The sequence below is a fragment of the Saccostrea cucullata genome, unplaced genomic scaffold (genome assembly GCF_032062105.1).
Source record: "Saccostrea cucullata isolate Sc308-1 unplaced genomic scaffold, CSIRO_AGI_Scuc_v1 ctg267, whole genome shotgun sequence".
NCBI lineage: Eukaryota > Metazoa > Mollusca > Bivalvia > Ostreida > Ostreidae > Saccostrea > Saccostrea cuccullata.
The window spans coordinates 422228-440137 of record NW_026934971.1 but is presented as its reverse complement, the minus strand read 5'-3'; the positions used below and the strand labels follow the sequence as shown (position 1 = coordinate 440137).

Genomic DNA, 17910 nt, shown 5'->3' with positions numbered 1-17910 from the left:
CTTCAAAAATATTTCGAGATGTGAAATTTTATATTTATAAAAGATATAAAATTACAAATTTTAAAACTTCCAAAAATATCATCGATCGAGAAATAAGTTTTGTTGATTTTATATAGAGAATAATACATACCCTTTTCCATATCACATCCTGTATCAGCCCGAGACGCCAATATCAGCCAGAGGGCCGAAGGCCCGAGGGCTGATATTGGTCGAGGGCTGATACAGGATGTGATGTGGAAAAGGGTATGTTTTATTATATTTATTACATACTTAGTAATAAAATACAGAACACATTAAGTTGAGAAGAAAATAAGTAAATCATGCACAGACTTCTTAAAATGTACACAGTCTATTGTCTCATACAGTTTCGGTTTGTTTCTGTATATCTATTTCAAGTGTCCCCAATCCGTAATTTGAAAATAATCTGTTACATGTATTTGTAAATTAAGATTAACCTTATTTTCAAAAAGTTAAAATAAAGAGATGATATGGGGTGATATTGACGTCACAATAGCCGTATCAGCCCTGCGGGGCTGATATGGATTTGCAGGGCTGATATAGGTTATCAGCCCCGCAAATTCATATCAGCCCTGCAGGGATGATACGGCTATTGTGACGTCAGCCATATCGCATATGCAAAAAAACCTGTATTTATTACTAAGTATGTAATAAATATAATTAGCTGCAGAACTGTAGCTCTCCGAAAAAAATATATTGACAGGAGAGCTCTGTAAAGTGCCAGCAATTGAAAAAAACTGTATATTTTTTGCTCACAAAAATTTGCGCTTGATTCTGGATTAATTCTTCCAAATTCTTACTACGAAAAGCTAAATTTTACCTAATTTTCTATCAAAATACTCTCCGACTCGCAGTTGACACCTGCACGAAGCGCATTATCTAGACCGAATTATCATGCAAACCAAAATGGCAGTATTTTATATTAAAAAAAAAAATAAAAAAAAAAAAAAAGACGAAATTTTCGATCATCTCAATTCCAGGGTCAGGAGGGCTATCAACAACAATTATAAAAATGTTTTGTTGTGAAAGCAGTGAAAGAATATATAAGGATCACACGGTCAGTAATTTTTTTTAGGTGACAGTTTGAAGAACATGGAGAATAGAATCGAGAAACAGTGCACTTTGTTGTGCGCAATAAATATACAGTTTTTTCAACGGGTGGCACTGCAGCTCTCCGGTCTGTCAATATATTTTTTTCCGGAGATCTGCAGTTCTGCAGCTAAACTGAGTAGAATGTATAACTAGCTGTTGTTAATCTAAAACTAGGCCTAGCTGAAAAAAGTCATTCAATATTAGGGCCCGACTTACAAAGACCATTGTGTTGTCCCACTTGAATTCAACAGTATTGTTTTTCTTTTGCAAATATTTCTTGACTATTTGGACTCTACATTTTTATTATTTTTTTTTTTATATAATTTTAATGCCTCATTGCGTTGGGCTGCATATGCACTTGCAATAAAATTAAGGAGTTCAGGCGTGAAATCACAATTTAACAAAGCAAATACTGACTTTATACAAACTTACTTTTGGTTGAAGTGGATAAAAAAAAAAATTCTTTTATAGGACAGTCTTATTCCGTTAACAGAGGCATACAATAAGGGGATTGTTATTCTGATTTAAACTCGCTGCTATTTGATCATATCCAAACGACAGATAAATTTTTATGTTGTTCTCCGTTTTTTTTATTTCAGCCTTATGTCTTTACTAAATATTCAATAATTTTCCCCCATGTTTGCGTATTCTTTGCCTTTGTGGATACTAAACGTGTTAGACATTGCTTGTATCACCACCGGGGACACCTGTCAGGTGTTTTGGAGATAGGTGCTGCAACTGCTACCAAATATATTCTGTCAAGGAATAACGTCAATTAATGAAGAATCGGTTATACAGTCACACAATGAAAAATGTTTTCTTTTTCTCTATAATAAAAAACAGATCGAACCTAAGCAGTACGAAGCCTCCTGGTCTAAGGAAATAAGGATACCACATGTCTTCCATTTTGCTGGTATGTGCATACATCTGCTGCGGGGAACACTTATAGACAACTGCAGCGAAAATACTCGTACTATTTTTTTCGTCTTTATCTTACCACAGCAACTTCATACAACACAAAACAACTTACCAATCACAAGGAAAGTTTGTTCATTTGTGTCCCCATGACTAATGGAATGAGTGGATTGCGTGATAATAATTATCACGCATTCCAATCGATTGATCATCGTCATGAAACCAAAAAATCTAACAGTTATTCTTTCTTTTTACATGCTCTTGATTCCGCCAATCCGCGTGCTCTAAGCCCCGCTTCTGTCTCTATTTGTCCCGCCCAGCACGTGACTTTTTTAACCGCGCCTATCGATGAACCAGTAGACTTATGAACAATCACGGAGCGAGTGCTCTAGTCCCAGAATCTGAAGCAAGTCCAGAGTTGATAGTATGCATCCTAAAAACATTACCGGTTTCTATCCAAGTTTTTTTCCGGTCAGGGATTCTTAGGATTTGACAAGGACGCCCGAGCCTCCGTGAAAGGTTAGCATGAGAGTTACATCCTGTCGGGGACCAAAATGTTAACCTCCAAGTCTTGACCACTTAGCTCTGGAGCAACGCCCCTCCTAAACCGAAACAAACGATAAATTGTAAACTACTCTCGACTCATGGAGGTCAGCTTACTTTAATGTCAATTTGTTAAAGAATGGAAACCATCCAATGAATATCAAATGAACTTTATTTTGAAAAAAAAGTGAAATAATAGCATTGTATGCAGTGAAAGATAAAAATCATTTATCGCAAGCCGATTGTCCTATTAATTGTCCTATTAATTGCGTAAGGTTACTGAATCTTTTTATGCATACCGAGTTTGAACCAGATAATGGTACTTTGGATTCATTTCTTACTACATGTATCTTTTCTACTTCAAGAGATATTAAGGAAAAAAAAACATTTTTTATGGAAAATACTTTTATTTGGGGGGGGGGGGGGTGCAACAACAAACGGAATGAATCGTTCATCAGTTATTTCCATTCTGAACATACTGATGGATAATGTCCAGAAACCGGTTTGTCACTTTCATTTCATCCTCATGCATTTCCTTCATCTGTCGCATCCTCTGTTCTTCCCTCTCTCTCTGCTCTCGACGGTAATTCTCAAAGCTTTCCAAAAGACTCTGTAGATCACTTGCTCTTCTCTTCTTCACCGGTTCTGTTCGAGCCTCGACTTCACTAGAGCGTCGTTTTAGATTGTCTGTTGTTTCTTGACAGAGGTCTATGACGGCAGTTCCCGAGGGAGGGTTCATAGGAAGAGTCTGCGAGCGATCTACATTTCCTGGCTGAAAATTTCTTTGCATGGGATTGTTTGAGGTTTTAGGAAATCGTTGTAATGGTGAGGGCTGACGATATCGAGGGACAATATTAGTGTAGGATTGGTTTGGTTGGCTGCTTGACTGTGTAGGTGATGCATTGATGTTTACACGAGTGTGTTGTGAAGCTAAAGTTTGAGTTGGGGTTGAAGGGTTTAAGGATTTCTCGGCTTCCATTGGGGCTTTCCCGCCGCTTGGAATCAACAACACGGGAACTGGGACAACTTTTGGATGTGTTGTTGTTTCGTTCGCTGGATTTTGAAATGGAATTCTATTCGGTTCGACAACATCTGGAAGCTTCGGGACAGGCTTTTTGTTGGATTTCAATTTGGTACTCAAATGAAATATAGAGTCTAACTCGTCGAAAAATGAACACTTTCGGTCAAAATTTCCTGTCATACAGTTATGCTGAACATTGTTACGGTAAACAGTTTTGAGGTTGAGAAATTTTCGTTCACATTTTTCAGCGTCAAAAGTAAAACCCTTTGAACGCAGAATTTCGGAGATTTCTCCCCATATTTGTTTTTTCTTAGTGTGTGGATCTTTGAATTTTTCTTCATTTTTCACATAGAGTTCAAGAAGTGATTTTGTGGCAGCGTGGGTCCACTTGTTGTCCCATGGGTAGCCGGGCCCGGGCAGAACCAAGGGAGAGGTAGAATTGTAATTACTCCCTTCCGTTGATGAGGCCCTATTGTTTGCGTCATCATCTACTAAGTATCAAGTATCAAATTGCTTTAGATGGTTAAATATATAACATGAACGACTATGGAACTGTACATTTATTGATATAGAACTCGGTAGAATAGAAAAAAAAACTGGTTTTTGTCTGCAATTTGGGCTGTCGGTTGTTTAAATAATATTAATTAAAAAAATACATATTTTTTGTGAGATCTTTATTTTCATGTATTTAATAAACTGATAGAATGAAAATATTTGACAGAGATATCGATTGCATACCAATGATATGGATAGCACTTTTGTCGTCTTCTGAATTTGACCTTGAATCGTTGGACATAATTTACCCAATACAAGATAAATGGAAAGTGCTGAAAAAAAAGAAAACAGGTTACCCCCTTTACACAAGAAACAACATGCATTTTGCTGGTAAAGATCATTGTATTATACATGTATCCTAAAATGATTCATCGAGTTCTTAAGATTAAGCTAACGATATTTAGGTTTAAGAAAAGATAAAGAGCAGAAGTACTTTTATGTGCAGAAGCTAGAACGTCTACACTAATACTGAGGGTAAAAAAAAGTTAACTTTAGTCACTAACACATGTTTTAAATCATTTTCACATGCCTTCTCCTGTTAAAAAACACTTCAGTTTTTTTTTAATTCTAAAATTGTCTCCTTTTTGTGTTTGAAAGTGTTTTCTTTTGTCTTGATCTGGAAAATCTTGCAAATTAATAGTGCCCCGTACTTGCCTCCGTACATAAAACGAGAGAAGTTTCCCCCCACTGAGCCCCTCGCTGCAATCCCGCAAACGATTATTCATTATTATGGAAATCAGTAATCATTATGATTGTATAATATAGAGAAGAAAAAAGTGTTGAGGTCATCATTGCAACAGTTTCTTGAAATACATCTCAAAGAACTTTATTTCCAAAACGGACCATCATTTTTATTGGAGATATATTTAGATGCTACTGTTTGTTGTGAAAAATGCAGCTGGTATAAACATGTAAACAATAGAGAACTTTATAAGTTCCGGGGGAAAACTAAACGCATATTTAAAACATCACTTTTTATGTTACTTACTGATATATGCAGAGACAGCCAGTCTTTCACCTTGCAATTAAACACAAGTTCGATAAATACAAATAGCTTCGCTCCTCTGATCGAACTTGAACATGATTATTGTCGCCGCCATCTTGTCTACTGGAAAGGCGTCAATAAAAAAAAAATCTATATACCGTCAATCATAATCATGATAGAGAGGCCCGGTAAAGGGTGCTCGTAACCTAATATGAGATCCACTGATTTTGGCTACAAATAATATAGCTTCAATTTCTTGTGTCATGTATTATATGATTATATTCAAAAATTGTGTCGTGCACAGTGTAATATATTTAGTATCTTGTGATTTATAATATATTTGATATATCTTAATTACACTGATGCAAGTGCATGTGTATGTTTTTTGTTTTTTTTCATGTAACATCCAATAAATATCCAATATAATAATGCATATATATAGTCAATAACCTGTGATGTACATGTATTTTTTTCGGTATGTCTTTGTTATGTTTTTTTTCCATATCTTGTGTATTTTTATTCTAAAGTGATGGGAGAAGCCTCACTGTATACATTGTATAACGTTAATTAATGAAAAAGTGCCCCAGTTGAAGTATGATTAGGTAGTCTTAATATGTTGGTGGTCTTTAGGTTCAAACTTCCTTTCCCAACATTAACAATTATTATAAAAGAGTCCGAACCTTGTGTACCATCTTCTATAGCGAAGATGCTTGTGTACAAAAACAGCTTTAACACGTTTCTCTGGGTGTGTCCAATTTGTCCAACTCTGCACACATCACTGATCATGGACTGACAATACTGGTGAATTGGTTTTGCTTTCTCACTTTTCTACCCTGAATTTTCTGGATAATAATTTTTATATTGTTTAATAGTACACAACAAAATTTCGACTTTTCTAAAAAAGAAAAAAAACTTTAGAGTTTATTTTGTGAAATTGCAAGAATGAGTCAATCAAACGCGTCCCGAGATTCGTACGAGTAGTTCCAAATAATTTTCCAAATAAGTTTTATTAAATTATATATTGCCGTGTAAAATGCTATAGCAACATATAAGTTTAAGAAAAAAGGGGGAGATCTGCAAGCATATATTATGTGCCTGAAAAAATATATCATACTTAGTGCCTCTTTGCAGATGAACGCGGAAATGTGAGAATGTGTCAATCAAACGCGTCCCGAAATTCATACGAGTAGTTCCAATAATTTTCCAAATAAGTTTTATTAAATTATATATTGCCGTGTAAAATGCTATAGCAACATATAAGTTTAAGAAAAAAAGGGGTAGATCTACAAGCATATACTATGTACCTGAAAAAATGTATCATGCTTAGTGCCTCTTTGCAGATGAACGTCGTTCCAAATGTGACCTGTGTCTTCCTGAAAAAATACAAAAGAGATGAACCAATGCAAAATGCCCACAGAAATAATTATTTGAAGATTTTATTTTAATGTCCATATCAACTTCACAGACATTCTTGGAAATTCCCCAGACACATCGTAGTTCCAACAAAAAAACTCCTTCATCTCAGACACTTGGTAATTCCTACAAAAACTCCTTCATTTCAGCCACTCAGTAATTCCTTCATAACTCCTTCATTTCAGCCACTCAGTCATTCCTACAAAACTCCTTCATTTCAGACACTCAGTCATTCCTACAAAACTCCCTCATTTCAGACACTCATTGGTTCCTGCAAAAATCCTTCATTTCAGACACTCAGTAGTTCCTACAAAACTCCCTCATTTCAGACACTCAGTAGTTCCTACAAAACTCCCTCATTTCAGACACTCATTGGTTCCTGCAAAACTCCTTCATCTCAGTCATTCGGTAATATTCCTACATATCTCTTTCATTTCAGACATTCGATAATTCCTACAAAACTCCTTCATCTCAGTCACTCATTCATTCCTATACAAAAAAACTCCTTCATTTCAGACACCCATTGGTTCCTACAAAAAACTCTTTCATTTCAGACACACAGTTAAGTTCCTACAAAACTCCTTCATCTCAGACATACAGTTAAGTTCCTACAAAACTCCTTCATTTCAGACACTCATTAGTTCCTACAAAACTCCTTCATCTCAGACATTCGGTAATATTCCTACAAATCTCCTTCATTTCAGACATTCGTTAATTCCTACAAAACTCCTTTTTCTCAGTCACTCAGTCATTTCTACAAAACTCATCTCAGACATTTGGTAATTCCTACAAATCTCCTTCATTTCAGACTCTCAGTAGTTCCCACAAAACTCCTTCATCTCAGACATTCAGTAGTTCCTAAAAACTCCTTCATTTCAGACACTCAATCATTCCTACAAAACTCCATCATCTCAGACATTCAGTAGTTCCTACAAAACTCCTTCATCTCAGACACTCATTGGTTCCTACAAAACTCCTTCACCTCAGACCTACAAAAAGTGGATCACCTTTATAAGTTAGTCATTCAGTAGTTCCTACAAGTAACTCCTTCATCTTAGACACTTGTTAGTTCCTCCAATAACTCAATTATTTTAGAATTAAGTTGTTCCTAAAAAAATTATTCATTCAGAAGTCCTTATAAAACTCCCTCATCTCAGACACCCAGTAGTTCCTACAAAATCATCTTCATCTCAATCACTTATTAGTTCCTATTAAAACTCCTTCACTTCACACCCTCAGTTTATTCTACAAAAACTCCTCCATCTCAGAAATTCAGTAGTTCTTAAAAACAGAAGTTCCTACAAAAAAATTCTATGTCTCAATCACCCAGGAATCCCTACAGATACTCATTCATCTCCATCACTCAATTGTTTTTTTAAAAAAAACTGATAACTTCCTCTTTTTCGTCATTCAGTAGTTCCTTCAAAACTCCTTCATATTTCCAGCTCTTTGTAGTCCCTGCAAACACTTCTACATCTCAATCACCAAGTAGTCTTGACTACAACTCCTTCATCTTAGACATTCAGTAGTAACTAAAAAATCTGCATCCCAGTCACTTTAATTGAAGTTCCTTCAAAAATCCATCTTAATCACATCTTCATCTTACTTTAGTAGTTCCTACAAAAACTGCATCACCTTAGTCAATCAGTAGTTTCTTCAATAAATCACTCATCTAAGACACTTTGTATTTCCTACAAAAACTAGTTCCTTCAAAAACATCTATGTATATCTCAGACATTAGGCAGTCAGCAGTTCCTGTAAAGGAGGTCATTTTGCTCTGTATACTGCTAACAAGTTACACCTTATTTCACCAACTTCTTTATCACTGTTTGATACATGTACAACCCTCAGCAAATATCCAACTCTCCATTTATTATAAAATCCTTTTTATTCAAAAAAGACAAGATATGCTTGGTTCAAAAGTTTTATTTCATATGTGGAAAATTACACAAATCTAATACATATGTATTTCAATTTTATTAATAAGCTCACTTTGTAAAATACCAAATCTGAATCCAAATACTTAAACTGCTCTTGTCTATGAATAACTATACAGAAATGTTCTCAGCCTAAAATAAAATGCTCTGTAATGGTAAATTTTTCTTTTGCTTTGGAGATTTCTAAATCAATAACACTATAAACTTTGGAGAGAAAATTTTCAGTTGTTGACATATGAAATGAAACCTGTGATGACGACCTAAATCTAACAACATTAGACTGCCACAACGATCTTCTTAGTTGACTTGGCAAAAGACAAACCAGTCAACAATGTTGACCAATCAACGACTATTGTCTTTTCCCAAACCAACCTGTAGCTTGAATTACACAACATTTTTTTTTTCACTGACCAAAACCCAAAAAGAATATGTTATTGCACTTTCTACTGAATATTGCAATATCATAATCAAAGAAATATTATGTTGCAGTAGATAAAACACATTGACAGTTTGACAGTAACTTTTGGCATGATCTACATGTGATATGGTCAAGTCTTTTTTACAAACTTACAAAATTTACTTTTGAAGATTAATATCATGATATACTATATCAGATCATAATTTGTTGAGAAAAAAATGTGGAATGTAAAATAATGAAGTAAACAAAATAAATATTCTCCGAAATCATTATAAGATGCACAAAAGGAATGCATATAAGAAAGAGATCTTAAAAGATATTGGATTTCTTTTCAATGAGCCTGTTTGTGTTTAAATACAAATTGAATGACTATCTGATTGAAAATTTCTAGTCATAAAATCATGGTGTCCATCATTTCTGATGGATAACAAATAAATAAAATATATAAATATTAAAATACAAAACCGGGCACCAACAAAAATGACATTTCTCCATATCATCAAGCATGGAATTAAACTTTCAGTCCCTTTTTCTCTGTTTTTTTTTTTATCTGGTAATTTTTTTTTCAGTTCCCAATCAATTTTTTTCTTTCAAATATACAAATCATTTTAAAGCATTTTTCTAAATAAAGCAGATCAACAATAAATCAAATAAAGAAATGCTGATAGTCAGTATAATTTGTCACATGATCTATAATAACAACCTGTAAACATCCTTGAAAGACTGTTAGAAATTAACAATTAATTACCCATTATGTAAATAACAAGTGATGAACATTTTCATTTGAAAATTATTTTTTCCCCAATCTTATATATATTGCGTATCATAATAAAATGCAATGATGAAAGTTCAATAATAAAATAAGTTATCATCTGAAGTTCAGTTCTAAAATTTTCAATACAATGAGCACTATACACAACATAAAGAAGATAAAATTGACCCCATTTCACCAACACTACATCAATATGTTTGTCTTTATCTATAAGATGGTACACTAAGAGTTTCCCAAGAATTATTACGAATCAATGAAACACTGGTCAAGCAAAATTATATTCATGAAAAGTATCTGTTGCAAAAATTATGATGGGACAAACCAGCCAATGACAATCAAATGAACATTTTTTTTTAATTTTCAGTTTTTGGCTTATGATTAAGTGTCAGAGAAGAGAGTGGTGGATCTACTGTTGGGGGGGATCCTGAGGAGCGTGTGTTGGCTGTGTTCCTGTAGGTGTCTCTGCTGAAAACATGGGGTTCCTGACCTCCATCACCTCGCCCGGCTGAAAGTAAAATAAACAAGAGTATGTCAAACACAACTTTTTCTACCTCTTACATTAGTTGTATAAATAATATGGTACTTAAATTTTACATCTGGATTATGTATTTGCAATTCATACCTCTTTATCACATAACGTATACTATTACAAGTACATCTTTTGACTGAACTTTTATATGAACCCAACTAGAAAACTGACCAGTCAGCAAGGGCCCCGCCATGGGATAGAATTATAAGGGTGCAGCTTGCGGAATGATTCAAAACAATTTAGAATAACCCTATATGTTCCTTCAATGAATGCAAATATCATGAAGGCTTGACCTTAACTTCAAAACAAACAGCAAATGCAGAAAAAGGTTTTCATTAATCTTAAAGTGACAGCTAAAGATAAGCCTTCCAAATTTTCTGCAGCAGGCTAATCTGGCTAGTGGCTAGATAATTAATCCCAAGGGATTAATTGTACTTCTCTCTCATCATTGGGTGCGTTCACAGTTCTGCCGTTGGTAGACAAAAGTTACCGTTGGTAAAATTAATTACCATTGGCATGCCACTGGTACCAATGTTTTTTGCCAATGGTATATTTTTCTGCAGACAACCTAGAGGGTGCGTTCAGAGTATTTCCAATGGTACCATCACCTCTTTGCCAATGGTAACAATTTGTACCATTGTTACCTTTGGATCCCTATGTACTCTGAACGATTTTTGGGTAGAGTTGGTAGAAAACTCACCAATGTTAACAACGGCACCATTGGTGTACCATTTGTGACATTGGTGTATACCATTGTTAACACTGACAGATTCATTAAAAGAAAATGTCAAACCAAGATTATTATTCTTGATTCATGAATCATTTTGTAGCAAGAGAATGCTTTCAGTAATACTTTTTAGTACTGTAAAGTACTTCTACACAACAGAATTTTCTCCAAATTGTATTCCGAATTGTCAAATGTAAAATAATTAAATCAATAAAATTTTTATTTTACATTAAATAGACTTGAAATTTATTAAAATAAAGATTCTGAAACTTTCAGTCAAGAAAAACCACATTCTAATGCAATTGCTTTGTAAAACACTTCTTGATTGGCTAATGCACTGGTGTTTGAAGCAGTAAAACGAGCATTAACGAGCGTGAAAGCTTTTACATTGTTACGTCATAATAGAGCGACGCAAAAATACAATGCTCCGTGACGTATTTCATGTAACAAAATTCAACAAAATAAGACGTAAACAACAAACAAAATGCATGAATTGCATTAGAATGGGAATAACTAAACTTTTAATTTGGTATTTGCGACCGTTAATGCTGATTTAACGGTCGCAAACATCCGTTTTACCGGCTCCGCTTACTCGTCGCCGGTAAAACTCAGTTTGCGACCGTTAAATCAGCATTAACGGTCGCAAATACCAAATTAGAAGATAGTTATTCCCTAATTTAAAAAAGACGTTTCACACCTACATACATAGAGTTTATGCATATAGGTGTGGTAAAAACATTACAATGATTCGTTACTTTTTCAATTTTTTTCCCCAGGGAAAACTTTCATAGAATAATCTTGTTATTAATTTTATAGATAGAAAACAATTTATAGAGTAAAAATGAACTCAATTATGCATAAAATTTATTAGAATTTACCAAATACCGCCCGGTAAACCTAGAGATCTCTCGGGTTTTCTGTTTAGTAGGACCGACTTGATCAGTACCCGCCATTTTGTTTGACGTCATTAAAAAAGTTACCATCGCTAACAGAGCCCTAGTTTGTCTGCAGAAAAATCTACCTATGGTAAATTTTTGCGGCAAACTTTGGTACCATTGGCTTACCATTGGTTAAAAATTCTACCAGCGGTAACTTTTGTCAGCCAACGGTAGTATTCTGAACGCACCCATTGTGTGGTTAATGTTGGTAAATGACGTCACAGCTAGTTATCGACATGGCTACAAGCTAGAAAGACTTGGATCCCGGATTCACATTGATATAAACGAAGCCTTTTTAACAAATCATGCCAAAATCACATAAAAATCATATCAAATACTTTAATTCATGATTTTGAAGTATGATTTAGACATGATCCAGTAAATGGATGATATAAAACTTATAGTTATGGCAACTAAAGAAGTGTGATCCTGATGTGGTTTGTTTCTCGGCTATGAGTCTGCTATGATTTTCTTGCGATTCTGGCATGTGCCAATAAATTAGAAGACAAAGAAATCTATAATTCAGTATTACCAACGTTTCCATTGGACTCCCATTGGTAACATTGGTAAAATCGTTACATTTGTATGCCAATATCCGTTCAGGGTTTATTGGTACAGTTGGTACCATTGTCAAATTATTGCACCAATAACGGGTGCGTTCAGAGTATTTCCAGTGGTACCATCACCTCTTTGCCAATGGTAACAATTTGTACCGTTGGTACCATTGGACCCATATGTACTTTGAACGAGTTTTGGGTAGAGTTGGTAGGAAACTCACCAATGTTAACAATGGCACCATTGGTGTACCTTTTGTGACATTGGTGTATACCATTGTTAACATTGACAGATTTCTTAGAAGAAAAACCAAGAGTTTTATTCTTGCTTCATGCATCATTTTGCAGCAAAAAAAAAAATGCCTTCAAAAATACTTTTTAGTAAAGTACTTCTCCGCAACAGAATTTTTCTCCAACTCGTCTTCCTGATTGTCAAATCGACTCAAATGTAAAATAATTAAATTAATAAAATTTTGATTTTACATTAAATTAGCTGCAGATCTGTAGCGTTATGGTTTTATATATTTGTCTTTGACCATAACGCTACAGATCCCGTAATGCAAAAAAGGTGCAATTTACGGCGCAATATTTTTTGCGCTCTTTTGGGGAAAATTTCTCCACTTTCTAGGATTGGTCAATCAACTACCTTTCACTCCCTAACTCTAGACACATTCTGTAGCCAATATGTATAGTTTATCCACCTCTCAACCATTTATAATTGTCTCTACAATCAATAAACTCGCTTGAAGTGCATTTTCGGTAATCTAAAAAATAATTTTAATCAAGCGAGTTTATCACTTGTAGAGACGACTATAAAGGATTGGGAGATGGATGAAATATACGTATTAGTTAAATAATGTGTCTAGAATTAGGGGTTGAAAGGTAGTTGATTGACCTATGCTGGAAAGTTGAGAAATTCTCCCCCAAAAGAGCGCAAAAAATATTGCGCCGTAAATTGCACCTTTTTTGCACTACGGGATCTGTAGCGTTATGGTCAAAGACAAATATATAAAACCATAACGCTACAGATCTGCAGCTAACATTAAATACACTTAAAAGTTATTAAAATAAATATTCTGAAACTTTCAGTCAAGAAAAACCACATTTAAAAAAGACGTTTCACACCTATATACACAGAGTTTATGTATATTAGTGATTAGGTGTGGTAAAAACATTACATGATTTGTTACTTTTTCAACTTTTTCCCCGAGGGATAACTTTCATAGAATAATCTTGTTAATATTAATTTTATAGATAGAAAACGATTTATAGAGTAAAAATGAACTAAAATAAGCATAAAATTTATTAAAATTTACCAAATACCGCCCCGTAAACCTAGAGATCTCTCGGGTTCTCTGTTTAGTAGGACCAACTTGATCAGTACCCGCCATTTTGTTTGACGTCATTAAAAAAGTTACCATCGCTAACAGAGCTCTAGTTTGTCTGCAGAAAAATCTACCTATGGTAAATTTTTTGTGCAAACTTTGGTACCATTGGCTTACCAATGGTGAGAAATTCTACCATCGGTAACTTTTGTTAGCCAACGGCAGTACTCTGAACGCACCCGGTATATTGAAAGTTGGTACTAATGGTAGAACTGTGAACGCACCCATTTTCATTTAAATTTACAAGAAGACCTTTTTCATTAATGATAGAATGAGGTTTTTATCAAGGTACCTTAAAAACTGATAATAATATTCTTGAATTTACACAAAGCAAATACATGTATTTTTAGAATTCAATGAAATCAGAACTCATTGTGTAGGATATTTTAACAAAAATAAAGTTTAAACATTTATACTTAACTCCATGTTTCAGAGTTTTCATAGCATTCCAAATTGACTACAAATTTCATTTGCAAACAGAGGTGGTAATTCATCTCAATGTGACAGGTAAAGATAATGCTTTGGATTTTCTTCAGGAGGAAAGCTAATTAATCCCAATGGACTCATTGCAGTATTCAGTTTACAATGGGAACATCTTCAGCAGTTATCTCTCTTTGCCAATTCATTCTTATATAAAGTTAAGGAATCTACCCCACCACCCCAGCTCCAAACCAGAGGACATAGAGAAACAAACTTAGCATCAAAATATGTCTCTCTGCCTACTGAACTACCATACCAAATCTGAACTTAATTGGTCAACCATAAAAAAAGTTATTAGGAAAAAACAGAAAATTTGTGGACGGAAGAATGACATGGACAGACAGAGTGATTACTATAGGGCACCCGCAAATCCTTGCGGGGCCCTAATAATTTTGAAAATGTTATTGGGGTTTATAATAGTTTTATCTGTTTATATATTTTCAAACAATACAGAATTACATGTATGAGTTATATCTTTGGAAAAAATTGTGAATCTTATTCTTCCACGATTAAAATACATGACACAATTATGACTTATATTCTGAGACAGAAATGCTAGAATTATCATATGACAGAATTAAGAGTCTTATTCTACAAGACAAAAACTTTGAAGCAAAAATATGTGTCTTATCCTATGAGACATAAATCTAAGTTATATCCTATGACAGAAAATTCCAGTCTTATCCTATGAGAAAGAAATTCGAGTCATATCCTATGAAAGAAATGCAAGTCATCCTGTGAGACAGAAATCCGAGTCTTATCCTATGAGACAGAAATGCAAGTCTTATCCTAGTATGAGAGTTACGAGTCCTATCCTATGCGACTGAGACTCCTGTCCTACTAAGTCTGGGATCTACGTACCGGAGCCAGCCCCGGACACTCGTACACCGTGTAGTCCCCCTCCTCATTCTCCTCATCCGACTCCTCCTCTGAAGCTTCGTTCTTCATCTCCCCATTAGCTCTGTTAATTATATACAATGTATTAGCTCTGTTAATTAAATACAAAGTATTAGCTCTGTTAATTCAATACAAAGTATTAGCTCTGTTAATTATATACAATGTATTAGCTCTGTTAATTAAATACAAAGTATTAGCTCTGTTAATTCAATACAAAGTATTAGCTCTGTTAATTATATACAAAGTATTAGCTCTGTTAATACAAAGTATTAGCTTTGTTAATTATATACAAAGTATTAGCTCTGTTAATCATATTCAAAGTATTAGCTCTGTTAATTATATACAAAGTATTAGCTCTGTTAATTAAATACAAAGTATTAGCTCTGTTAATTATATACAAAGTATTAGCTCTGTTAATTAAATACAAAGTATTAGCTCTGTTAATTGAATACAAAGTATTAGCTCCGTAAATTAAATACAAACTTATATTCACATCAGCATGAATTCATAAGAACATTTATGATGTGTGTTGTTTGAAGTAAAAATGATTTTTTTTTCAATAAAAGAACATCCTGTTCCATAAACTGTACATGTACTAGCATTTCCAACTATACAAGTTAACCAAACCATATATGTCTGTAGTAACTTTATAAATAATGTGAATTCGTTATGAGAACCTACTTCTCCATAGCAATCATCTGTTGCTTTTGATGCTGGTAGTGGTACATCTGAGCACTCTGGGCCAGCTTTCTGTCCCCGGGGCCGGGACCCATCCTCTCCTTAGCAGGGCCAGTAACTCCGTACGCCGGGTAATCCACATCACTGGCAGCCTTAACATTCTTATGTAACCTGTCAAAAAAAAAAAAAAAGGAAAATTATACCAATTCAAATGTTTCAGCTACCTGCATTGTGATAGATACTGTTGTTATACAGTTAGACATAACAAGAAATAGGGTATTTATGATGATGTTTTTGTTCTTGTTGTCTTAAAACATTTAAATACTCACATTACAATCATTCTGCTCCTTTAACAACTATGAAAATTTGCCTTAATTTCTATTTTTTTTTTCTTCTTCCATCATTATTATGGTTAAAACTTTTCAATGTTTGCATCATCAACAGTTACAAAAATTATTAATTAATTAAAGGAATTTAAAAATATGAAATAATTCATGTACACCATCTTCAATACCAACCAAGCAAGTTCCAGAGGTGTGGGATTTCTAGGAAACTTATGCATACTTATAAGGTTCTGGACCAAACTGTACTGCCTTTTAAATACTGTTTACTTCTATACTTGTATGACAGTAAAAACAGCATGTTCTTATGTCACAACATAGAGCAGCTATACATCATTCAGTATCTCATGACAGCTTATAATATGAAACTACGAGATTAACACTGCATGAAAAAGGAGCTAAATGCTCAATAATACTTTTGAATAATTTGATCCCAACAATATTATATCTTCTGACTTTTTATAAATGTTTGATGGTCACTTTAGAAATGTGTGCAAGTTTAATGCATTATTTAGCTATATTTAACACACAAATTGATCATTACATTTAAGAAAATAGGAAGTGATAAAAGTGCCTGTGCCTTAGGCTAGGGTTTTACAACATATTACTCCACTAATTATTAAAGATAACATTGGGAATCATCTGCACCAGAGAGTTCCATAGGCCTCTTTCTGCCCTAATGGATTCATCTCATACACAACATAAAATAATTCTACCGGGTGCTGTAATCAGTGGATTTGAGAAGTTCTATAATCCACAATGACATTCAAATATTCAGAATGAGATGTACGTAGTGTAATTGGGGTGATCATCGAGTACAGAATTGCCTTTCTGTTCATAACTCCTTCTGACTGATTATCCAATTAAGATTATTAAATATTTTAATATTGATAAAATCTTCTCATTAATTAAGAAATAAGATATCATTTTTAGAGTTTCATTGGGGTATGACATGAAGTCGGTCACGTGATCAAATACTATAAAGCCCGAAGGGCGTTATTTGAAAATGAAGTAAAACAAATAACATGGCATCAACTAGATAGCTGAAACCTCTTCCTTTTCTTAAGAATAATTTGAAGACAGTGCTTGGAACAATTTGTGAGCCCTTACGTTTTTTTTTTAATGAACCAGTCTCTTACAAAGATGTCCTCTACAATAATATATTATTATTGTTATACCTTTTGTACACCTACTGCATATGGCAGACAAGGTATGCTATAAACCAGAAACTCAAGACATAACCAATAATTCATTAACAACTCCAACAACAACAACTATCATGGCAGGCAATGAAAGATAAATCAATGACTCCAAATGTATACATGTACCTATCTTTTCAAGCAAACTAAGATATGTCAACAACGTCATATTTATACCTTCCATGACAATCAAAGTAAGGGAGATAAACTCCAAATTCCTACCACTACATTCAAGGTATGCAATACATGTATTTCATCAACAATCCAAATGTATACCTACCGCGGTAGGCAAGGTACACAATAAGTCAACAACTCCAAACACATCTAGTCAACAGCAGAGATGATCAAATATTGTCACAAAATCCATACAGGAATGTTTTTATAATCACAAATAACTGTCATTAAAGTCTATTATCTCTGATCATCAGCATATAAAAAAAGACCATGATATCAAAGTCCAAACTGAATCTTTAAAAACAGCTGGAATTATAACATCCCGTATTTCAAAAGTAA

General features: G+C 34.0%; 2 protein-coding genes across 3 annotated transcripts in view; both read right to left on the bottom strand.

Moving 5' to 3' along the window:
* Positions 1 to 2758: 2758 nt before the first annotated feature.
* LOC134241646 (uncharacterized) lies at positions 2759 to 5255 on the bottom strand. 2 transcript variants are annotated; one of them, XM_062723679.1, is made up of 3 exons: positions 5133 to 5255; positions 4328 to 4416; positions 2759 to 4080 (listed from the first exon to the last, which is right to left on the bottom strand). In XM_062723679.1, exons 2-3 carry the CDS (start codon positions 4383 to 4385, stop codon positions 3023 to 3025), a joined length of 1116 nt encoding a protein of 371 aa, XP_062579663.1. In that variant the 5' UTR covers positions 4386 to 4416; positions 5133 to 5255; the 3' UTR covers positions 2759 to 3022. The 2 variants fall into 2 exon arrangements, with proteins under 2 accessions (XP_062579663.1, XP_062579664.1); XM_062723680.1 differs by having other exon boundaries at positions 2760 to 4077.
* A 3197-nt stretch (positions 5256 to 8452) lies between these two features.
* Positions 8453 to 17910, bottom strand: part of LOC134241634 (neural proliferation differentiation and control protein 1-like) — a 46176-nt gene continuing 36718 nt past the window's right edge. Inside the window, exons 5-7 of the mRNA XM_062723666.1 lie at positions 15861 to 16028; positions 15144 to 15243; positions 8453 to 10174 (exon numbers count right to left, since the gene is read on the bottom strand). Of these exons, the coding sequence (XP_062579650.1) occupies positions 10076 to 10174; positions 15144 to 15243; positions 15861 to 16028 (367 nt within the window). The 3' untranslated portion in view covers positions 8453 to 10075. The remainder of the gene's footprint in view (positions 10175 to 15143; positions 15244 to 15860; positions 16029 to 17910) is intronic.

Bases quoted from the DNA above. Each gene is read 5' to 3' on its own strand.
- LOC134241646 (XM_062723679.1), bottom strand. From the start codon at position 4,385: ATGTCCAACGATTCAAGGTCAAATTCAGAAGACGACAAAAGTGCTATC. The intron at 4,081-4,327 runs GTATGCAATCGA...CTTGATACTTAG, and splicing joins AAGTGCTATCCATATCATTG to TAGATGATGACGCAAACAAT.